The sequence below is a fragment of the Simochromis diagramma genome, unplaced genomic scaffold (assembly GCF_900408965.1).
Source record: "Simochromis diagramma unplaced genomic scaffold, fSimDia1.1 OVJJ01000123.1, whole genome shotgun sequence".
NCBI classification, from domain to species: domain Eukaryota; kingdom Metazoa; phylum Chordata; class Actinopteri; order Cichliformes; family Cichlidae; genus Simochromis; species Simochromis diagramma.
The window spans coordinates 4101063-4118407 of record NW_024386778.1 but is presented as its reverse complement, the minus strand read 5'-3'; the positions used below and the strand labels follow the sequence as shown (position 1 = coordinate 4118407).

Here is a 17345-nt window from a genome sequence, read left to right as displayed (position 1 = left end):
TCAGTACCTTTACATGTTTAATTATTAAAAGTGATCTATTGAAACACAATAGATTATGACAACAACAAAGTTTACAAATGAAACAGAAATATTCCCCTAGTCTGTTGCTTGCTCTGGAAGATTCATTTAAAACTTTTTAAAAAGTTAAAAAAAAAAAAGAAGAATAACAGGAAACATACTTCACAATGAACACTCAGAACATTCAATATAACAGTTTTTTTCTTTTTCTAGACATCTTCACATTAGAGATGAGTGATTCCATTTGTTTTAATACAAAACAGGGGGCTGAAATCGATTCACAGCTTCTTTAAAAGCCTTCACATAAAATGGAAAGATAGGTTACTACTGAGTCTCTTCCCTTTTTTATGTTTTTCTCAAAAATGTCTTCCATCAAAAAGAAGTCAGTGTCAGTACATGACATTTTTTTTCCAAAGTCACTAGGCATCTCTGCGTGATTTCTCTCAGTGTTGAGTCTGTATGACCGGCACGCTCTTGATCTCTGACAGAACTGATCAAGGTCACAGAAATACGCAAGTAGTTTTCAAAGAGTTGGTGGTTGGAGTTAGGTACATATGTGCATGGCCACCTGCTTTTTCAACACCCTTATCCAGAAAATGTCATGGACAACATGAAGTCTGAAGCTACACACAAAAAATTGAATAAATATGCAAACCCTCAACACCAGAATACAAACATAGGAAAAATCCAATATACATACTATATGTGCAGTCAGTATACACTGGTTTAGTACAGCTGTTTTTGCTCATGGGAAGAGAGAAAATAAACCAAGAGTGTTGCAAAAGTCATGCGGCAGCAGTAAGTCAAGTGTTTTGCTCATGAGGAAGAAACATGTCAGATGAGAGTGCTGTTAAACCTGAGAACCTATGAGTCATTTAAAACGTGTGAATGATGTCCCAGAGTGGAAGCCAGCAGTCACTTCAACAAATATTTGAAATGTATTACACACACATCCTTTCCTTTATTTTGTCTTCTCACTCTTATTTTAGGAAGTGAAATGACACATTAGCTGCAAAGTGAAACTGTGGTCTGTCAATTGAAAATAAAGGGCACTTTCAGATGAAAAAAAAAAACTGATAAAAACGGCTGCAGCCCTTTTAGTAACTAATTTCAGATGACAAAATATTACATTCAATTAAGTAGTTGCTAAAACATACAGTCAAACGAGATTTTCAGTTCTTTAATCCATGTAATGCTTTTCCTCATTGTTTGTTTAAAAAAAAATACGAATCAGTTCCTGTAAAAGCACCAAACATCTTTAAATGCTGCTTTTAAACGTACTCAATTTCAAACCTTTTAGTTCCTGTGTCATTCCTCTCCATAAATAACCAGAGCTATAAAAATGTGCTACTCTCCAGAAAGTTCATGAGTTCACTACATAGGAACATACTGTGTTAAAATGCAATAACACAATTCAGCATTAAACTAATATTTTTCCTATAAACATGATGGTCATTGTGTTTGATTAGAGTCTGTGGTAAAGAACTAATACGTGCGTAAATGCTCTCTAGAGTCACTCAGCATTAGAGGCGTACTATTTGAGTTTCAATGAGGCTGTATTAAGTTCACAACTGAGATCAGCGTTCATAAAGTCTGTCAGTTGCCCCTGACAGACTACTCCAGTTCCTCTCTGTGCTCCATGCTAAGATCTCTCCTTCCCACTCCCTGGCTGGACAGCTGCCTCCCCCTGTCATCTTCCTCCTCTCCATCCTCTTCCTCATCGTCCTCCTCTATGCCTTCCTCCTCCTCTTCCTCCTCCTCTTCATCCTCTTCCTCAGTGCCGTCCATTGAGTCATCGGCTCCAAGCATGGCTTGCTGCATGGCCAGGGTGGCTGAATCTGAGGATAGTGACTGGAGACTGTCCATACTCAGTGGGTCTGAAGCGAGGCCAGAAAGAGGGTAGGGAGAAGAGGGGTTATAATGTGACAGATACATTTAAAAAATAATAATGTAGGCAGAGGAAGATAGACCTTTTTATTTGTCTGTGCATGCTTCAGTATTATTTAGAAATTTCACTTAGCCAATATTCAGAGTGGCTACAGGGCCAGAGACTCAATTTTGGGAGCCACCTGAAAAAAACCCATCCCATATGGAAAAGATATATATAAATCTTATAAAGTTTGTATCTGTCTTGTGTGAAACTTGTATGAAAAGCATACAAGAGTGAAAACAGATATAAGATCCCTTGAAAAATTATATAAATGAAACTTGTATGTTTTGGATACTTACTAAAACAATATATGAAAGTAATGAGAAAGTGGCCACTTTCACGAGTAAATCATATAAGCCTTATATGATTCACTATATGAAGTAGGCCAAATCTTATGCAAGTCTTTTATAAGTTTTTTTCTATTGCTTTTCCATATGGGATCCTACACACCAGTTTGATCAATTTTACCTTGCAAAACGTTACGTAGACTTTGTCTGCCACTGAAATTAATTCTTACCCTGCCTTTTATCTATATTTGCACTCCAGTAGGGAAGCTTTCTTTTACTTGTCTATACTCGTACCAGCTGCAGTACTGTGACAAGAGATAACAAATTGCATAAGTAACTGAGGTCTACAACCTACCGTGTAGCAGTAAAAGAAAACTATTCCCAAGAGACTTGTTTGTACACATGAGTGCAGGCTGAGCTATTGATTGATTTAGGACACATTTTTAAAGAAACTGATAGTCTAAAAAAAATTAAACAAAAGAGTGGTAATAGTGCCACCTAGTGGTTTGGATTCAAGCAGACACGCTTTTAGTTTGTTTATTTTTTTGTACAATGTGTACAATTTTACCGTTTATCAATATTCCCTCCAAATTCAAGTACATATCATAGCTATAGTGATCACTGTAGGACAAACACATCATAGTCAAGCAAGCAAAATCACAGACATTAAATTTAGACTGTATCCCATAACAGCCACAGTTGACGGCTGCTGTGTTTCTGCTGTTTGTTTTTACTGTTTCTACTACTATAATTGATTGTGTATAAAAATATTTTTCCAAACACTATATTTCAACTATATTTTAAGAGATGACATGTAAAATTTTAAATGTTCATGTATAGCTAGAAAGAGCTATTTGTGATCTTTAAATTACAAGTAAGCATCTATGGCTGGTAAATGGTAAATAGTTCTTATATGGCACTTTTCTATTCTCTTGGAGCACTCAAAGTGCTTTACAAAACAAAAATCAAGAAGACATTAAAGAAAAATGAAAAGTAAAGGATTATTTAATGCCCAAAGAAAGCTGTTTGCTTTGCTTTGCTTTTCTTGGAAAATGTAACTGTTGGCATACTGTCTGAGTTGCTTCCTGTCTGAGATCTGTGCGTCTGCAATACACCAGCCACAATAGAGTCGGGCCAAAAGCGCTGTGTTGGACGATGCTGGGACTTCATCTTCTTCGCTTTAGGAGCCGGGTCAGGATTACTGGCATCTAACATAGGCTGAAGGATACGTCGACGAGCATTGATGAACCTGTGAAAAGACCAAAGAAGTCATATTAGGAAAAGTAACACCTATGAATCCAACTTAATTACTCTGCATGTCTTTCACATATCTAAATAGTTCTACTAAAAAGTACCGAGATTTAAGGAAGACATAAAATGAAAAACAAGTACATACAAAACATTGAATATGACCATCAACACTTCAAAATGTTATCATTTGATTAAACCATACCCTAATGAAAATTTTTAATGCACTTTTATATCAAATTGTCTTTATTTTTTTTTCTCTCTTTCTCTCTCTCTCTCTAAGGATAGACTGAAAGTCAGGACCCTCCACAGTACCATGGGAAGATAGAAGTGGCTGACACTGTGAAATTCTACTTGTGGAGAAAGCTGGACTGAAAGATAGCACTAATCATGGCAGCACAGGAACAAGCTCTAAGCACAAGATCCATAGAGGCTGGGGTCTATCACACCAGAAAAGACCCCAGGTGAAGGTGTAAAGATGCTCCTGAGACAATTCTGGACATAACAGCAGGGTGTAAGATACTACTAGGTAGAGTATACATGAAATGCCATAACTAAGTGGCTGGCATTGTATAGTTGTACATTTCTGCTGAGTATGGTCTCCTCTATATCTCAGAAGGTTGAGCAAAGATCCTGTGGGATTTCCAGATACAGACACACTGGTAATGACAGCTGTAGTGATAGATATAGCGATGCCAAGTGGTAGCAGTATCAGGAAAAAGGAACACAAGAAACAAGAAGAGAGAGAGAGGGAGAGAGAGAGAGAGGGAGGGAGAGGTTGTTCCACATGTACTTGGTGTATACAACCAGGAGATGGTGCCACTGTATCAATGATGTACTCGGATATGCCAGCATAGTCAAGTTCAATTTAAAGCTAACATTCATACTCTGTAGAAGAAGGGCCAAAGTTTGTTCGATCTGATGTGCAGGCTGAGGTCTTTTAGTGTATGTAGGACCTTTTATGACACAGTGATTGCTACTCCAAGCTTTTATGTGGTTGTCTGCTGGGGAGAAACAGTACATGGATTAAAACACTGATGAAGAGAGCCAGTGCGCTAGACTCCACAGAGGAAGTGGGTGAGAGGAGGATGTTAGTCAAGCTGATGTCTATTATGGACAATACTTCTAAAAGACTGTGGGGACCCTGAACAGGTCCCTCAGCAGTAGGACAGATCACTGTCACAGGTCCTTCATCCTGACAGCAGTCAGACTATATAATACCCACACAGGATAAATACTGTTTAAAAAATGCATATGTATACATTATCACTTCCACTGCATTTTAGCTATATATATAAATGTGTGCATATAATAGCATTTTGGCTTTTTTGTACACTATTTTTCATATATTTCGATTAATAATTTTCTAAAATATCTCTAAAATATCTTCACAAAACGAATTTCCATTGCGTCGGATTAATAAAGTGTATATGTCTATGTCTAAAGAAAACTTTGAAAACTTTTTTGGATTACAAAATCTTACCAGTTGTTTACTTGCAAGAGAGTCAGACTTGTTTGTGCTGCAATCTGTCTTTTCTCATCTTCTGTTGGATATGGGTGCTGCAAGAAGTAGGAAACGACATTTCAGTTTTCAAGCAGTTTCCAGCTGTTAAAATGGAATATGCTGCACCATAATTATGTTAAACACTGAAAAGTCTTGCCCTCAAACACAGTGTAAATGTCTGCCTGCGTCTCACCATGAGATGCTGGAAGAGCCAGGAGCGCATGATGTTGGTGGCGTGTTTGGGCAGGACTCCCCTCTTATTCTTAGACTTCTTGTCTTCACTGTCCAACAAGGAGGACAGGTCCACATTTACCTTTATTCACAGACAACAGAAAGGAAAGAAAGAGGAAGAAAAGATAAAAGGGAAAAGACCATAGGGCTTAGTTATTGTTGCCACGGAAACAAACTCAGACTACCAATTACCTTTTTTCTTCCTATGGCAAGGGCAGAAACACCTCCTCAAGTGTCACCATGGTAACTGAATTTGAGTAATGATACTTAAAATATAAAGAAGCAGTACCCGTGACTAGTCGTTTATATGTGTGGTGCTTGGACTTTGAGTTTCACAGTTTGGCGTTGGTGAGTTAGAGTGACGCTGATGCAGAGTGGGCCTGTGTTTGCTTGGATTTTCATTGGTGTTGACCTGTAGTACACCAGCCTTTGTGTTCAGTGAGAAATCATTATTCAGATGTTACTGTTTGGAGTGTGAGTGCTGAAGGACGAGATGCTCTCAGACTATTGACAGTCTTTGACAGCCTGCATATGGATGTGTGTGAGTATGTGAGTTCATGTCTGGCTGAGACAACTAACTGCAAATATTTTTAACTGTTGTAAGAACATTTAGGTTTGCTATTTGGCAAAGAAATCATTTTTATCACAGTCATGCTTAAGATAAAGTTTGCACATGGCTTATTAGATAGTAAAGGGAAAACATCTAGTGATATTCTTCATTATTATGTTCTAATTAATGATAACTAATTCACTATTTCTAATTAAAGCATGACTTATATTGTTTTGTTTTTTTTCTTTTTTTCCCCCGTGGTAATTTGGGGCTTTTTAATAATTTCTTTGAACTGTTTTATTTATTTTTTTGGGTGTTTTTTCAGGATGATTGCACAGCATATAAAAAACAAGTATTCAATATTTAGGCTCAAACATTTACATACATTCACTTAAATCTTAAAAAGTGGTGCTCAGGGTTCCATCCATCTTCATCCGCTTTATCCGGGGCCGGGTCGCGGGGGCAGCAGCCTAAGCAGAGAAGCCCAGACCTCCCTCTCCCCAGCCACCTCCTCCAGCTTATCCGGGGGAACACCAAGGCCAACCGAGAGATATAATCTCTCCAGCGTGTCCTGGGTCTGCCCCGGGGGCCTCCTCCCGGTGGGACATGCCCGGAACACCAACCCCAGGAGGCGCCCAGGAGGCATCCTTGTCAGATACCCGAACCACCTCAGCTGTCTCCTTTCGATGTGGAGGAGCAGCGGCTCTACTCTGAGCCCTTCCCGGATGGCCAAACTTCTCACCCTATTTCTAAGGGAGAGGCCAGCCACCCTTCGGAGGAAGCTCATTTCCGCCGCTTGTATCCGCGATCTCGTTTTTTCGGTCACTACCCACAGCTCGTGGCCATAGGTAGATCGACCGGTAAATTGAGAGCTTCACTTTTACACTCAGCTCCCTCTTCACCACGACAGACCGGTGCAGCGTCCGCATCACTGCAGCCGCCGCACCAATCCGTCTGTCGATCTCTGGCTCCCTTCTCCCATCACTCACGAAAAAGACCCCGAGATACTTGAACTCCTCCACTTGGGGCAGGAACTCATCCCCGACCCGGAGTGGGCACTCCACCCTTTTCCGGCTGAGAACCATGGCCTCAGATTTGGAGGTGCTGATCCTCATTCCCGCTGCTTCACACTCGGCTGCGAACCGTTCCAGTGTGAGCTGGAGGCCTTCACCCGATGAAGCCAACAGAACCACATCATCCGCGAAAAGCAGAGATGAGATTCTGAGGCCACCGAAGTGAAAGCCCTCCGCCACTTGGCTGCGCCTAGAAATCCTATCCATAAAAATTATGAACAGAACCGGAGACAAAGGGCAGCCCTGGCGGAGCCCATCACCCACCGGGAACAAGTCCAACTTATTGCCGGCAATGCGAACCGAGCTCTTGCAACGGTTGTATAGGGATCGAATGGCCCGTAGCAATGGGCCAGACACCCCATACTCCCGCAACACCTCCCACAGGACACCCCGAGGGACACGGTCGAATGCCTTCTCCAAGTCCACAAAACACATGTAGACTGGTTGGGCAAACTCCCATGCACCCTCAAGTATCCTGGAGAGGATAAAGAGCTGGTCCAGTGTTCCGCGACCAGGACGAAAACCACATTGTTCCTCCTGTATCCGAGGTTCGACTAGCGGACGAACTCTCCTTTCCAGTACCACAGGCTAACCAAGCCCGATAGGACTCCTTCTTCAGCCTGGTGGCTCCCCTCACCTCTGGTGTCCACCATTTCGTTTGGGGATTACCACCATGGCAGGCACCAACCACCTTGCAGCCACAGCTCAATGCAGCAGCTTCGGTAATGGGGACTCAATGTCCCCAGCTCTGCCGGAGGTGTGCGTTGAAGATTTCGCGGACTGCAGCCTCTGCTAGATGTTCCCAGCACACCCTCACTACGGGTTTAGGTGCACCAGGTCTGTCCACCGTCCTCCTGCGCCACCTGATCCAACTCACCACCAGGTGGTGATCAGTTGACAGCTCAGCCCCTCTCTTTACCCAAGTGTCCAGAACATATGGTTGCAGGTCTGGTGATACGATTACAAAATCGATCATCGACCTGCGGCCTAGAGCGTCCTGGTGCCACGTGCACTTATGGACACTCTTATGTTTGAACAAGGTGTTCGTTATGGCCAAACTGTGATTTGCACAGAAGTCCAATAACAAAACACCACTCGGGTTCAGATCAGGGAGGCCGTTCCTCCCAATTATGCCCCTCCAGGTCTCGCTGTCATTACCCACGTGAGCATTGAAGTCTCCCAGTAGGACAACAGAGTCTCCAGGTGGAGCACCTTCCAGCACCCCACCCAGGGACTCTAAGAAGGCTGGGTACTCCGAACTGCCACTCGGCGCATAAGCGCAGATGACAGTCAGGACCCGTTCCCCGACCCTAAGGCGCAGGGAACAAACCCTCTCATCCACCGGGAAAAACCCCAACGTACCGGCAGCAAGCCGAGGGGATATTAGAATACCCACCCCAGCCCGCCGCCTCTCACCAGGGGCAACTCCAGACTGAGACAGAGTCCAGCCCCTATCCAGGAGACTGGTTCCAGAGCCCAAGCCATGCGTAGAGGTGAGTCCGACTATATCTAGCCGGTACCTCTCAACATCACACACTAACTCAGGCTCCTTCCCCACCAGAGAGGTGACATTCCATGTCCCAATTGCCAGTCTTGGCAGCCGGGTATCAGTCCGCCAGGGTTTCCGCTCCTGGCCGCCACCCGGCACACAATGCACCCGACCCCTAAGGCGCCTCCTGTGGGTGGTGGGCCTGCGGGAGGATGGGCCCATATCCCCTTTTCGGGCTGTGCCCGGCCGGGCCCCATGGACTAAGGCCTGGCCACCAGACGCTCGCCCTCGGGCACCCTCCCCGGGCCTGGCTCCAGGGCGGGGCCCCGGTAACCCTATCCCGGGCAGGGTAAACTGTTCCCTCGATGTTTTCTCCATAAGGGTCTTCTGAATCGCTCTTTGTCTGGTCCCTCACCCAGGACCAATTTGCCATGGGAGACCCTACCAGGGGGCAAAAGCCCCCAGACAACATAGCCCCTGGGATCCCCAGGACACACAAACCCCTCCACCACGATAAGGTAGCGATTCATGAAGAGGAGCTCAGGGTTCTACAGTCTATTTTAACTTAACAAGGCCAAGGTCATTTGGGGGGATTTATTTGACAGCAATAAATAAAGAATTGTAGATTTACACAAGTTGGAAGGCCTCCTGGAGTCATTAAGTTATTAATACAAATTATTTAGATCTATCAAATGAGAGGAAATTGGCTAGGATGTTCAGAAATAACACAAAACCCATGAATGCTCAAGTATGCCATGAACTGAAAGCATCCCCAGAGCAAAAATAATTGATCATTGCTCTGGAGCTATTTTGCTGCTAGTGCTACATTGCACTTTGGAATAATGAAGTACTAGGACTACCTCCAAATTCTAAACTTCACCCCAAATGAACAGTTGGATGGTTGAAACTTGGGCACAGTTGGCTTTTCTAATAGAACAATAATCCTAAAGATCAAAACTGGTTTTGAAATACATGCAGTAGCTAACATTAAACTTCTGGAATGGCCTGCCCCAAACCCTGACCTAACCCTATTCAAATCTTGTGGACTGTGCCTAAAAGCTCAGTCAGTGCCAAGAAATCAACCAACCATTTTCCTAGTATCATTCATTCCTACTATTTGGAGCCGTTTCAGTCCCCAAGACAGAGTATATTTTGTATATAAATGGGACATTGCTTGTTTTTGTCTATTAATAAATCTAGCACCCCCATGGGTTAAATCCTCCTGACTAGGTCCTCTCATTGGTCCTCTAGTTTCATGTAAGTTGTATATTTTGTTGGAGGGAAATCATTATGCCCCACTATTATTAGGTTCCACGCAGAATAGTGTGGAAAGCATCCACAGACACGGAGATGCTGACCCTCACCCACCTACAACCCACATAATGCCCATAAATAGACATTCACACAGATCCCCCCTCATTCTCCCAACACAAAACAAGACTCATTACAGTTGCAGCTGTGTGTCACGTGGCTCCTTCTGTCCTGGGAATGTGTGTGTTCCAGGAGAAAGCGAGGTTAAATTAATTGGCAGCACCGAGCCTCAGAGTGTGATTACTCGGGGCTTGTCGGCAAAGTGGCGAAGGGGCTGTGTTCAATTCCCAGCACGCATGTAGAACTCGGCACCAGCTGGGTCACTGTTACTGTCACAGAATTACATGAAACTGAGCCACTCTTCAAACCAACACAGAACACTGTTAAATTTCTCTGCCCCATTTCTTTTCTTTTTCCCCCATTCAGAAAAGGCAAGTGTACAGCCTGTTGATTGGCTCTGCTTGGAGCCTTGGTTCCAGCATGGAGCCGTTCTTTGTCATAAATTTGTTTGAAATCTCCACAACAACAGAGTGGGTGGAGATTGTTAAAGTAAACCTTAAATTCCAAACACAATGAATTTGTAATAATTAAACTGCTGTTCATACAGATCGATATATAGCCTCTTACATCCACAACTCTATTTTCTGTAATAGAGTTATGCTATGAAATCACAATCAAGGTTAGATTACTGCTAATGCCAGACACACAATTTATTAAGAAACCACATTTTTTGTTCATGTTTTTATGTTCATCCAACTTTCATCCAATATATTTTGTCTGTTCTTCAGCTGTTGGTGTCTTAGGTCTTTGTTGTGACTGTATCTTGTACATAGACATAGGAAGGGTTCAAGTACCTGATACTCTATGCTTTAGAGGAGCCTTTGTACTCCTTCCCAAACAGAGATGAGGCGCTACACAACAAAAGAAAAGTCATAAAGGTTTGAAAAGGTGATAGTCCTCTCCTACCTAAACCACTCAAAAATTAGTCCCTGAGTATCACTCCTACAGTAAAATTATGATGATAAAGTATTTTTGCCTATATAAAGACTACTTTAAAAGTCTTAGAGAAAGACAAAATGTTATACAGTATGAGTAATTTTCCAGCTTGTAGGAAGGCTGATACTGAAGGCTACTAAAGAACCTAATACTGAATGTCCTAGTCTTTTATATACGTCATAGTCAGTGGCTTTAGTAGTAGTAGTAATACTGTCATACTGTCTGCTTTGTTTATGACTACTTTGGTTAATTTCTTGTGCCTCTCTGTATTTTTTCTTGTATATTATGTGCTTCTGTGTCTATTTTTGTAGTTGTCATTATGTTCTGTCTTATTTTGATACTTTTCTTGAAACCATTTTGTTATTTTGCCTTCAGGCCTTGCCTGTTTTCTCTCTTTGAGTGTTCTCTAATTGTTGCCCTGAATTTAAGAACAGTAATATATTACTGGCAAATGTTAGGATACTCCTTTCTCAGAATGATTTGTTGATTCAAATGCTACGGTGAGGGTACTGACAGAGACTAAAAAGAGAAATCATTGTTAACTTGTTAAAGCAAATATCTAGTCAGCCATACACTCAGTGGCAGCAACTCAGTGCATTTAGGCATTTGCATTTGGGTATGGTTGTGGAACTTGTACAATTGTTTCACACTTGAACAATTTCTCAAGGTGTTCCAACTTGTAGAAATATGCAATTATCACATTACTGATTCAATGTGAGGTAGATAATAAGTGTTTTGTGACTTGTAGACTAAACTGACTTCCAAGGAGCACACAGAAGAGTTGAAAGAGGCTAAAGCTCTGGCAAATTTTAAAACAATTTAAAAAATCATCAGGGTAAAAAACAACTTTTTAAATAATACATTTTAAATAAGGCTAAAAAATAAGATATCCCTAACACAAACATAAAGGAACCTATAATATACATTTGCACGAGCCCTTCTTGTCTAAAATACTTCATCTATTAATTACAAGGCGTTTTGTCCTAAACATACAGTTTGGCTAACTAATTTGACACATTGTCCGTATTATTCTTATGTTATTTACTGTGCATAACAGCAAGCTTCAATGTTAATATTCCATATGATATTCATCACTATTACTGTGTGGATCATCTGTTCACTTTTTGGCATTCACTTGTGAGTCAACAGACCCTTCCTTTGAAGGTTCTGTTGCCTTCAGAGTAATGATTTTCTAAAATAAGTATCCTCATATTTATAACAAACCAACAGTCACAGAGCAGGCATACAGCAAATGTCCCAGCTATTCTAAACAATTCCAGAAGCTTTTTGACAATCTAAATTGAACTAAAATACTAAAACCAGAAATCTGTCCCTGTGCAATAAAAAAAAAAAAATTCAGTCATTCATACGAGTTTCTAAATCTTTTGGCGATAAAACATTTGTGATCCTAATATTTCCTGTTCATAAAAATTCTGAAATATTTTACTTCTGTTCTGTTCACATCTCAAATGTCCTGTACTTTTTGTTTTTAACAAAAGGTTTTTGAACAATGAAAAATGAATGACTAAATGAATTAGTCTTTTGTATGAGATCCGAGATTTATTTCTTGTATCTACCTAAATCACATCATCCACAAATTTGTCTTTAACTGATATAAGTCCTCGTGCGATTTTCATCTGCAGTGGCATGGTATCACAAAGGCTCCCCAAACATCAGGGGAATAAACAATTTCTATTTTGTTTAGCAGCAGGGGGCTATGTTCAGACAGACAATGAAAAGACCCACTGGGGAGGTCTGAGAGATGTAAAGAACAAATTGAGACCATAGGTGGTGAGGGCACAAGGAGGAGTGACAACGTTAGCCAGAAAGCATTGTGGTTCAGACAGCTTTACCTGTGAGTTCTGGATCTGAATGGTTCCCGGAGGCAGCGCCTGAGTTAACACTTGCCCTTGCGATGTCACCATGGCAACTGGCTGGTACAGGGTCCCACCTGAGGGGATAATTTGCTGCCATGAGTATCAAGTGTCTTCAGCAGCTACTAGAAGCCAGATCCTACACTAGCACCAGAGCTTATTAACTGCTTGTCAGCCTTGCAATCAAACACACAGCAAACAAGAGACTAAATGATAAATTCAAAGTGCATTACTGCCCTTTAACCCAGAAAAAAACACACAGAGAACAAGGAGAAGGAGGAGTGTGTTTTTGCTGCTGGCTTAATTAGCCTTGATCAAGACACTCTTATCACAGTCTGTTTGAGCTCTTCAGTATGTCGTGATCAAAGGGAGAAACATTGATTTATTTTGGGTTAAAAGGGTTTTCCAGAGGGCAGGATTAACATTTCACTGTACAGGCTTGACATTACAAGAACCTGCCAGCCAAGCTCTCTGTGATGGATACTTATCATGACCCTCTGATACCAGCTATACAAAACACAGCCACAAACATGTAGCTAATGATATGTGTATATAATAGCAATGGAATAGTAAACGGCCACATGCGTGTATACTGATTGATCAAAAGCATGCTAATGACTATTTTTATTTGTCATTATGCTCAACAAACAATTGAGTTTTATACTAATAATATGAAAATGCTTTATAATGATAACCCCAAAATGACGCAAAGAAAAAAGATCAAAGTCAAACTGATAAACACAATGCAAATAATAAGAAAAGTATTCATTTGAATATGATAGTTATTAAAAGTCAGGAAATGGTGCTTTGGATAGCTGGTGTCAAATATTTCCTCTGATCAGAACGAGAGAGAAAATGTGGAGTACTATTTGAAAGTGTTGAGAGTGATTGGGCTAAGGCTCAGGTAAGTGTGCAGAAAACAACAGAACCACCTATGCGGTTTTATTTATTTATCATTAGCTGTATGTCACTGACTGTCCCAAAATCTATGGAGACCCTATTTAGAGGTGGTAGTTTACTGAATAAGTTACACTGAGTTTTGCATTTTTGTAGCGCCTCTTCTTCACACATTGGGTCATAGAGCCATATGGAAAAAAAAGGTCGATAGTGTCAGGCCAAATTTTGTTTTATAGTGCTCATGTGAATTGACACGCTTACCCGAGACCACTTGAGAGTTGATGGTGGTCATGGCGACATTCCCCTGTTGCAGCCCTCCAGCAGGCACCACAATCCCTGAAGGGTTAACAGAGCTGGAGACAGAGGTCATGGATGGAGAGGAGGTCTGAATTAGTTCCTGGGGGATAACAGAGGGAGACACTGGTGAGCAACTCTAAGGGGGGGAAAGCTATTGCTTGTGTGTGATAACCAACAGCAAAAGTTACCTGCTGATGAATGGCGTATCAAGGGAAACACTACATTACTGCATTATTACGCTAGGTACCGTTAAGGAACTCTAAGCTCCACGGTGGGTCCATCACTGACCTGCTGCATGCTGAGACTGGTGTGTGATGGAGAATAGGGCCCTCCGAGGTCATTACGGAGGAGGTTGTCGCTGTGCATCTTGGTCTTGAGACAAGTGATGTAACGGTTGCAGAAGTCCTTACAAAGCTCATTGACCTTCTCTAGTTCGAGTAGGTGGATTCGCAACACCTGAATGGCCTTTACCATCTGAGAGCAGCAAAAACAAAATATGAAACAGATCACATTCACCTTCTAAAACACTGATGACTTTTAGCGAACACCTTACCTTTAAAACACCAGGTTAACAACCATGAACAGAAGAATACGTTTGATGTTGGTCTCATGGATATTGCTGGTATTTGGTTTTATTGCAATTTATGTTACAAAGATCTGTAACGTCTAATGTCAAAATCAAAAATCATTGGTAATGGTATTTACAGATGCAGACTGCTGACTGACCTGCATCACTGATCCGTATATATATTAATACATTTTGGAATAAATGCAAATCTTCTGGTTTCTTGTTGTAATTATTTAACTTCTGGTACCCATCCGTAATGCTGGGTAATGTCTTTAAAACCGAGTCCAGGAAACAGATTAAAAATCCTTAATACGGAAGACCCACAGGGGGCCTGAGTGACTCAATAAACATTTGGGAAGTACATCACATTCAGTAAAACAAACTAAAAAAACATCTGGAGCCTTTCCACTCAATGTCTGTGGACTACAAATGTTTTTACATTAAACATCATCATCACAGTAGTGTGTGAGTGAAGTGTATGTGTTAAGGCTGTCAAGGTTTAGTTCTATTTAGATTAGTTAACAAGCTGCCATGTTCTTCATGCTCTTCTAATTTTACCAAGACATGCACCAGTATCAAAGTGCATACTGCACTCTGGCTGTAAGATTAAGTTTTTCTTGGTCTGCAACTTTGCAGTACATTCCTATACAAGGTTGTAGTGGCTGTGCTTTTAAGATTACATATCCTGGCTAAGTCATTCACCAGTGTCTTGGCAGTTGTTTTGGGGTCTTTATACACATCTCACTATTTGTCTTTTCAGACTCTTTAAATTATTTCACTTGCTAACTCTGTCATGTTTGGTCTGTAATTTCTTGATGACACATCTCACTCCAATCCTTGGCACTTGGAAATGCTGTGATAACTTTGTATATCCATTTCTTCCTTTGTGAGCAACTATTTTCTCAACTGTGAACTCATTTTGTTTGTTTTTTGTTTTCCTTGTCAGGTGACAGCTCAAACCCTTGCTGAAGTTTTTTTTCTGTGTATGATTTGGAAGATAACCCTCGGGTTTAACTTGATTTTACAGCATTACAAATTTAAGGCGCATGACTGCAGCGCAGTGCACGGTGGTTGGTGCTTAGTTTTTCAGGGTACTCATAATATCGACCCAGCTAAATTTTTGTTTTTAAATAGTTATATTAATTTATGCAAGTAGAAATACTGTATGCTTTGTAAAGAAAATAATTATATTTAGAAGTTCTATAAGAAGTATAAGACTTTGAAAGCCATTTACACAGTTTTCAATAGACCAGTGTCTAATATTTAACAACTCCAATTCGTTGCAGTTGTGTTGCTAAGGAACAGCCTATTAAAGGATAAACTGCTGACAGCTACTGACAAGAAATGAGAAACATGTTTTTTGTTTTGCGTTGTTTTTCTACTAAGTTATGATCTGTCATTGAGTGAAATTTGGTTTGTTGGTTTGGTTGAAGTGACAACAGGAATCACTGACAATATATATATCATCAGCTGCCTGGCTTTTCTTCACTCTGTGTGATACAAGATGGCACACCTTCAAAGTTGCCACCCAAGGTCAACAGAATGGTCAGAAAAGCACTTGGCCAAGGAGGAGATAAATCAGCTAATTAAACTGCACTTGCTTAATCAAGGGACCAGTAACTCTTGTCCTCATCGCAGCCAGTCAGGCCCAGCGTAGCATTACTGCCCTATGGAAGAGTTAGTGTCCTCTGGCAGAGACGCCTATTCCCATTACCTCATAAAACACACAGATGCAGGGTTAATTGACTGTTCAGCACTTGTCAGCCTGCCATCCCAAGTACTGTAATGAGAAGAGTGGACTTTTTTTCCTAATTCCTTGTCTGTGTCTTTGTGTCTGTCTGGCTTCAACTCCTCCCCCTCTTTTGTCATAGAAGATTATCAGTTTCCTCCTTCTCTTAATTTATAATTATTTCTAACTGTTGTGCACAGAGAAGATAGGAAAATTACTTTAAAAAGGACTGAATACTTGGGAATAGCAAAAATGGGATTCAATGCAGACAACACACACAGAGCCACATCTGTTAAGATTTATGTTACAAAAAAGAGGTACAGGAACAGAAAAGTTGGCCGCCAGTAGGAAGACAGGGAGTAATTGCTTGAAAATACTTAATTTTAGTGAAGTTTTTTATTAGTTTTAGTATAAGTTTGAGTCTTTAAATTTTATTGTATGATTTAGAAAAATCAGTAGAGGCCTTAGAATACATTTTTTTAAAGTTGTTGACTCAGTCTTGTAGACATCCAAAGTCTCAGTTAACACACCCATTAATGCCTCATCAGGCAAGCTGTAATACAATTTTTACCAAACTAACAAAAAAAAGAGAAAGAGAATTTTTTCTCTTTATTTTTATATTTCACAAAATCATTTCATTTAGTTCTAGTTTTATTTGAGTTAAATAAAAAGTTTTTAGTTTAGTTTTAGTTAAATAAAAATAACCTTGGTTATGGTATCAGTCTGCACTCTGTTTAAAAGGAAAAGAAATGGGTAAATTCAAAAATATATTCACAGTCTATTCATACAAAAGCATACAAAACACAACAAGACAGAATAGCTGTGGAAGTGACAAACTAAAGTATTCTTAAAAGAAGTGGAGGACTCTTCGGTGTGTGAGGGAGAAAAGGTTCCAGTTAATGTGTGTTCTGTCGCATGGTTCATATAATACTGTAGCTGTATGTTTGTTATAGGTTTTTCATTTTTCTCTTCTTTAAATCACCTCTGTTGAGTTTTCTGAACTTTTTTAAGAGTTTTTTTTCTTTTTACTTCCATTGTTCTTTATTCAACCTTTATTGTGAGCATCTTTCCATTTGCTGGTGTTTCCTGAAGTTGCAGTACATGCAGTGTATGACCTCTTAGGGCTACTGCAGTTATAGTTGTATATAAAAATATAAAAGGCAGCTGTGGCTAAGAAGGTAAAATAGCTCATGTACTTATTAAGGATAATAAAAGAAACTGTACTCAGAAGGTAACAAACAGTAGAAATTACTGCATTACGTATTAATTACTGAGCATCGGTACCAACGGTGCCATCTTCAGACACGCAACTTCACACAGCAGGCACACTGACCTTCCCCTCA

At 40.6% G+C, this 17345-nt stretch overlaps 1 protein-coding gene across 3 annotated transcripts in view; it reads right to left on the bottom strand.

The window, feature by feature from the left end:
• pknox2 (pbx/knotted 1 homeobox 2) overlaps positions 1-17345 on the bottom strand; it is a 103623-nt gene continuing 86278 nt past the window's right edge. For all 3 annotated transcript variants that reach the window (XM_040012400.1, XM_040012389.1, XM_040012410.1), the window contains 7 exons: positions 13994-14179; positions 13670-13805; positions 12491-12588; positions 5181-5300; positions 4967-5043; positions 3306-3484; positions 1-1895 (listed from right to left, as the gene is read on the bottom strand). In XM_040012400.1, the coding sequence (XP_039868334.1) occupies positions 1633-1895; positions 3306-3484; positions 4967-5043; positions 5181-5300; positions 12491-12588; positions 13670-13805; positions 13994-14179 (1059 nt within the window). In that variant the 3' untranslated portion in view covers positions 1-1632. The remainder of the gene's footprint in view (positions 1896-3305; positions 3485-4966; positions 5044-5180; positions 5301-12490; positions 12589-13669; positions 13806-13993; positions 14180-17345) is intronic.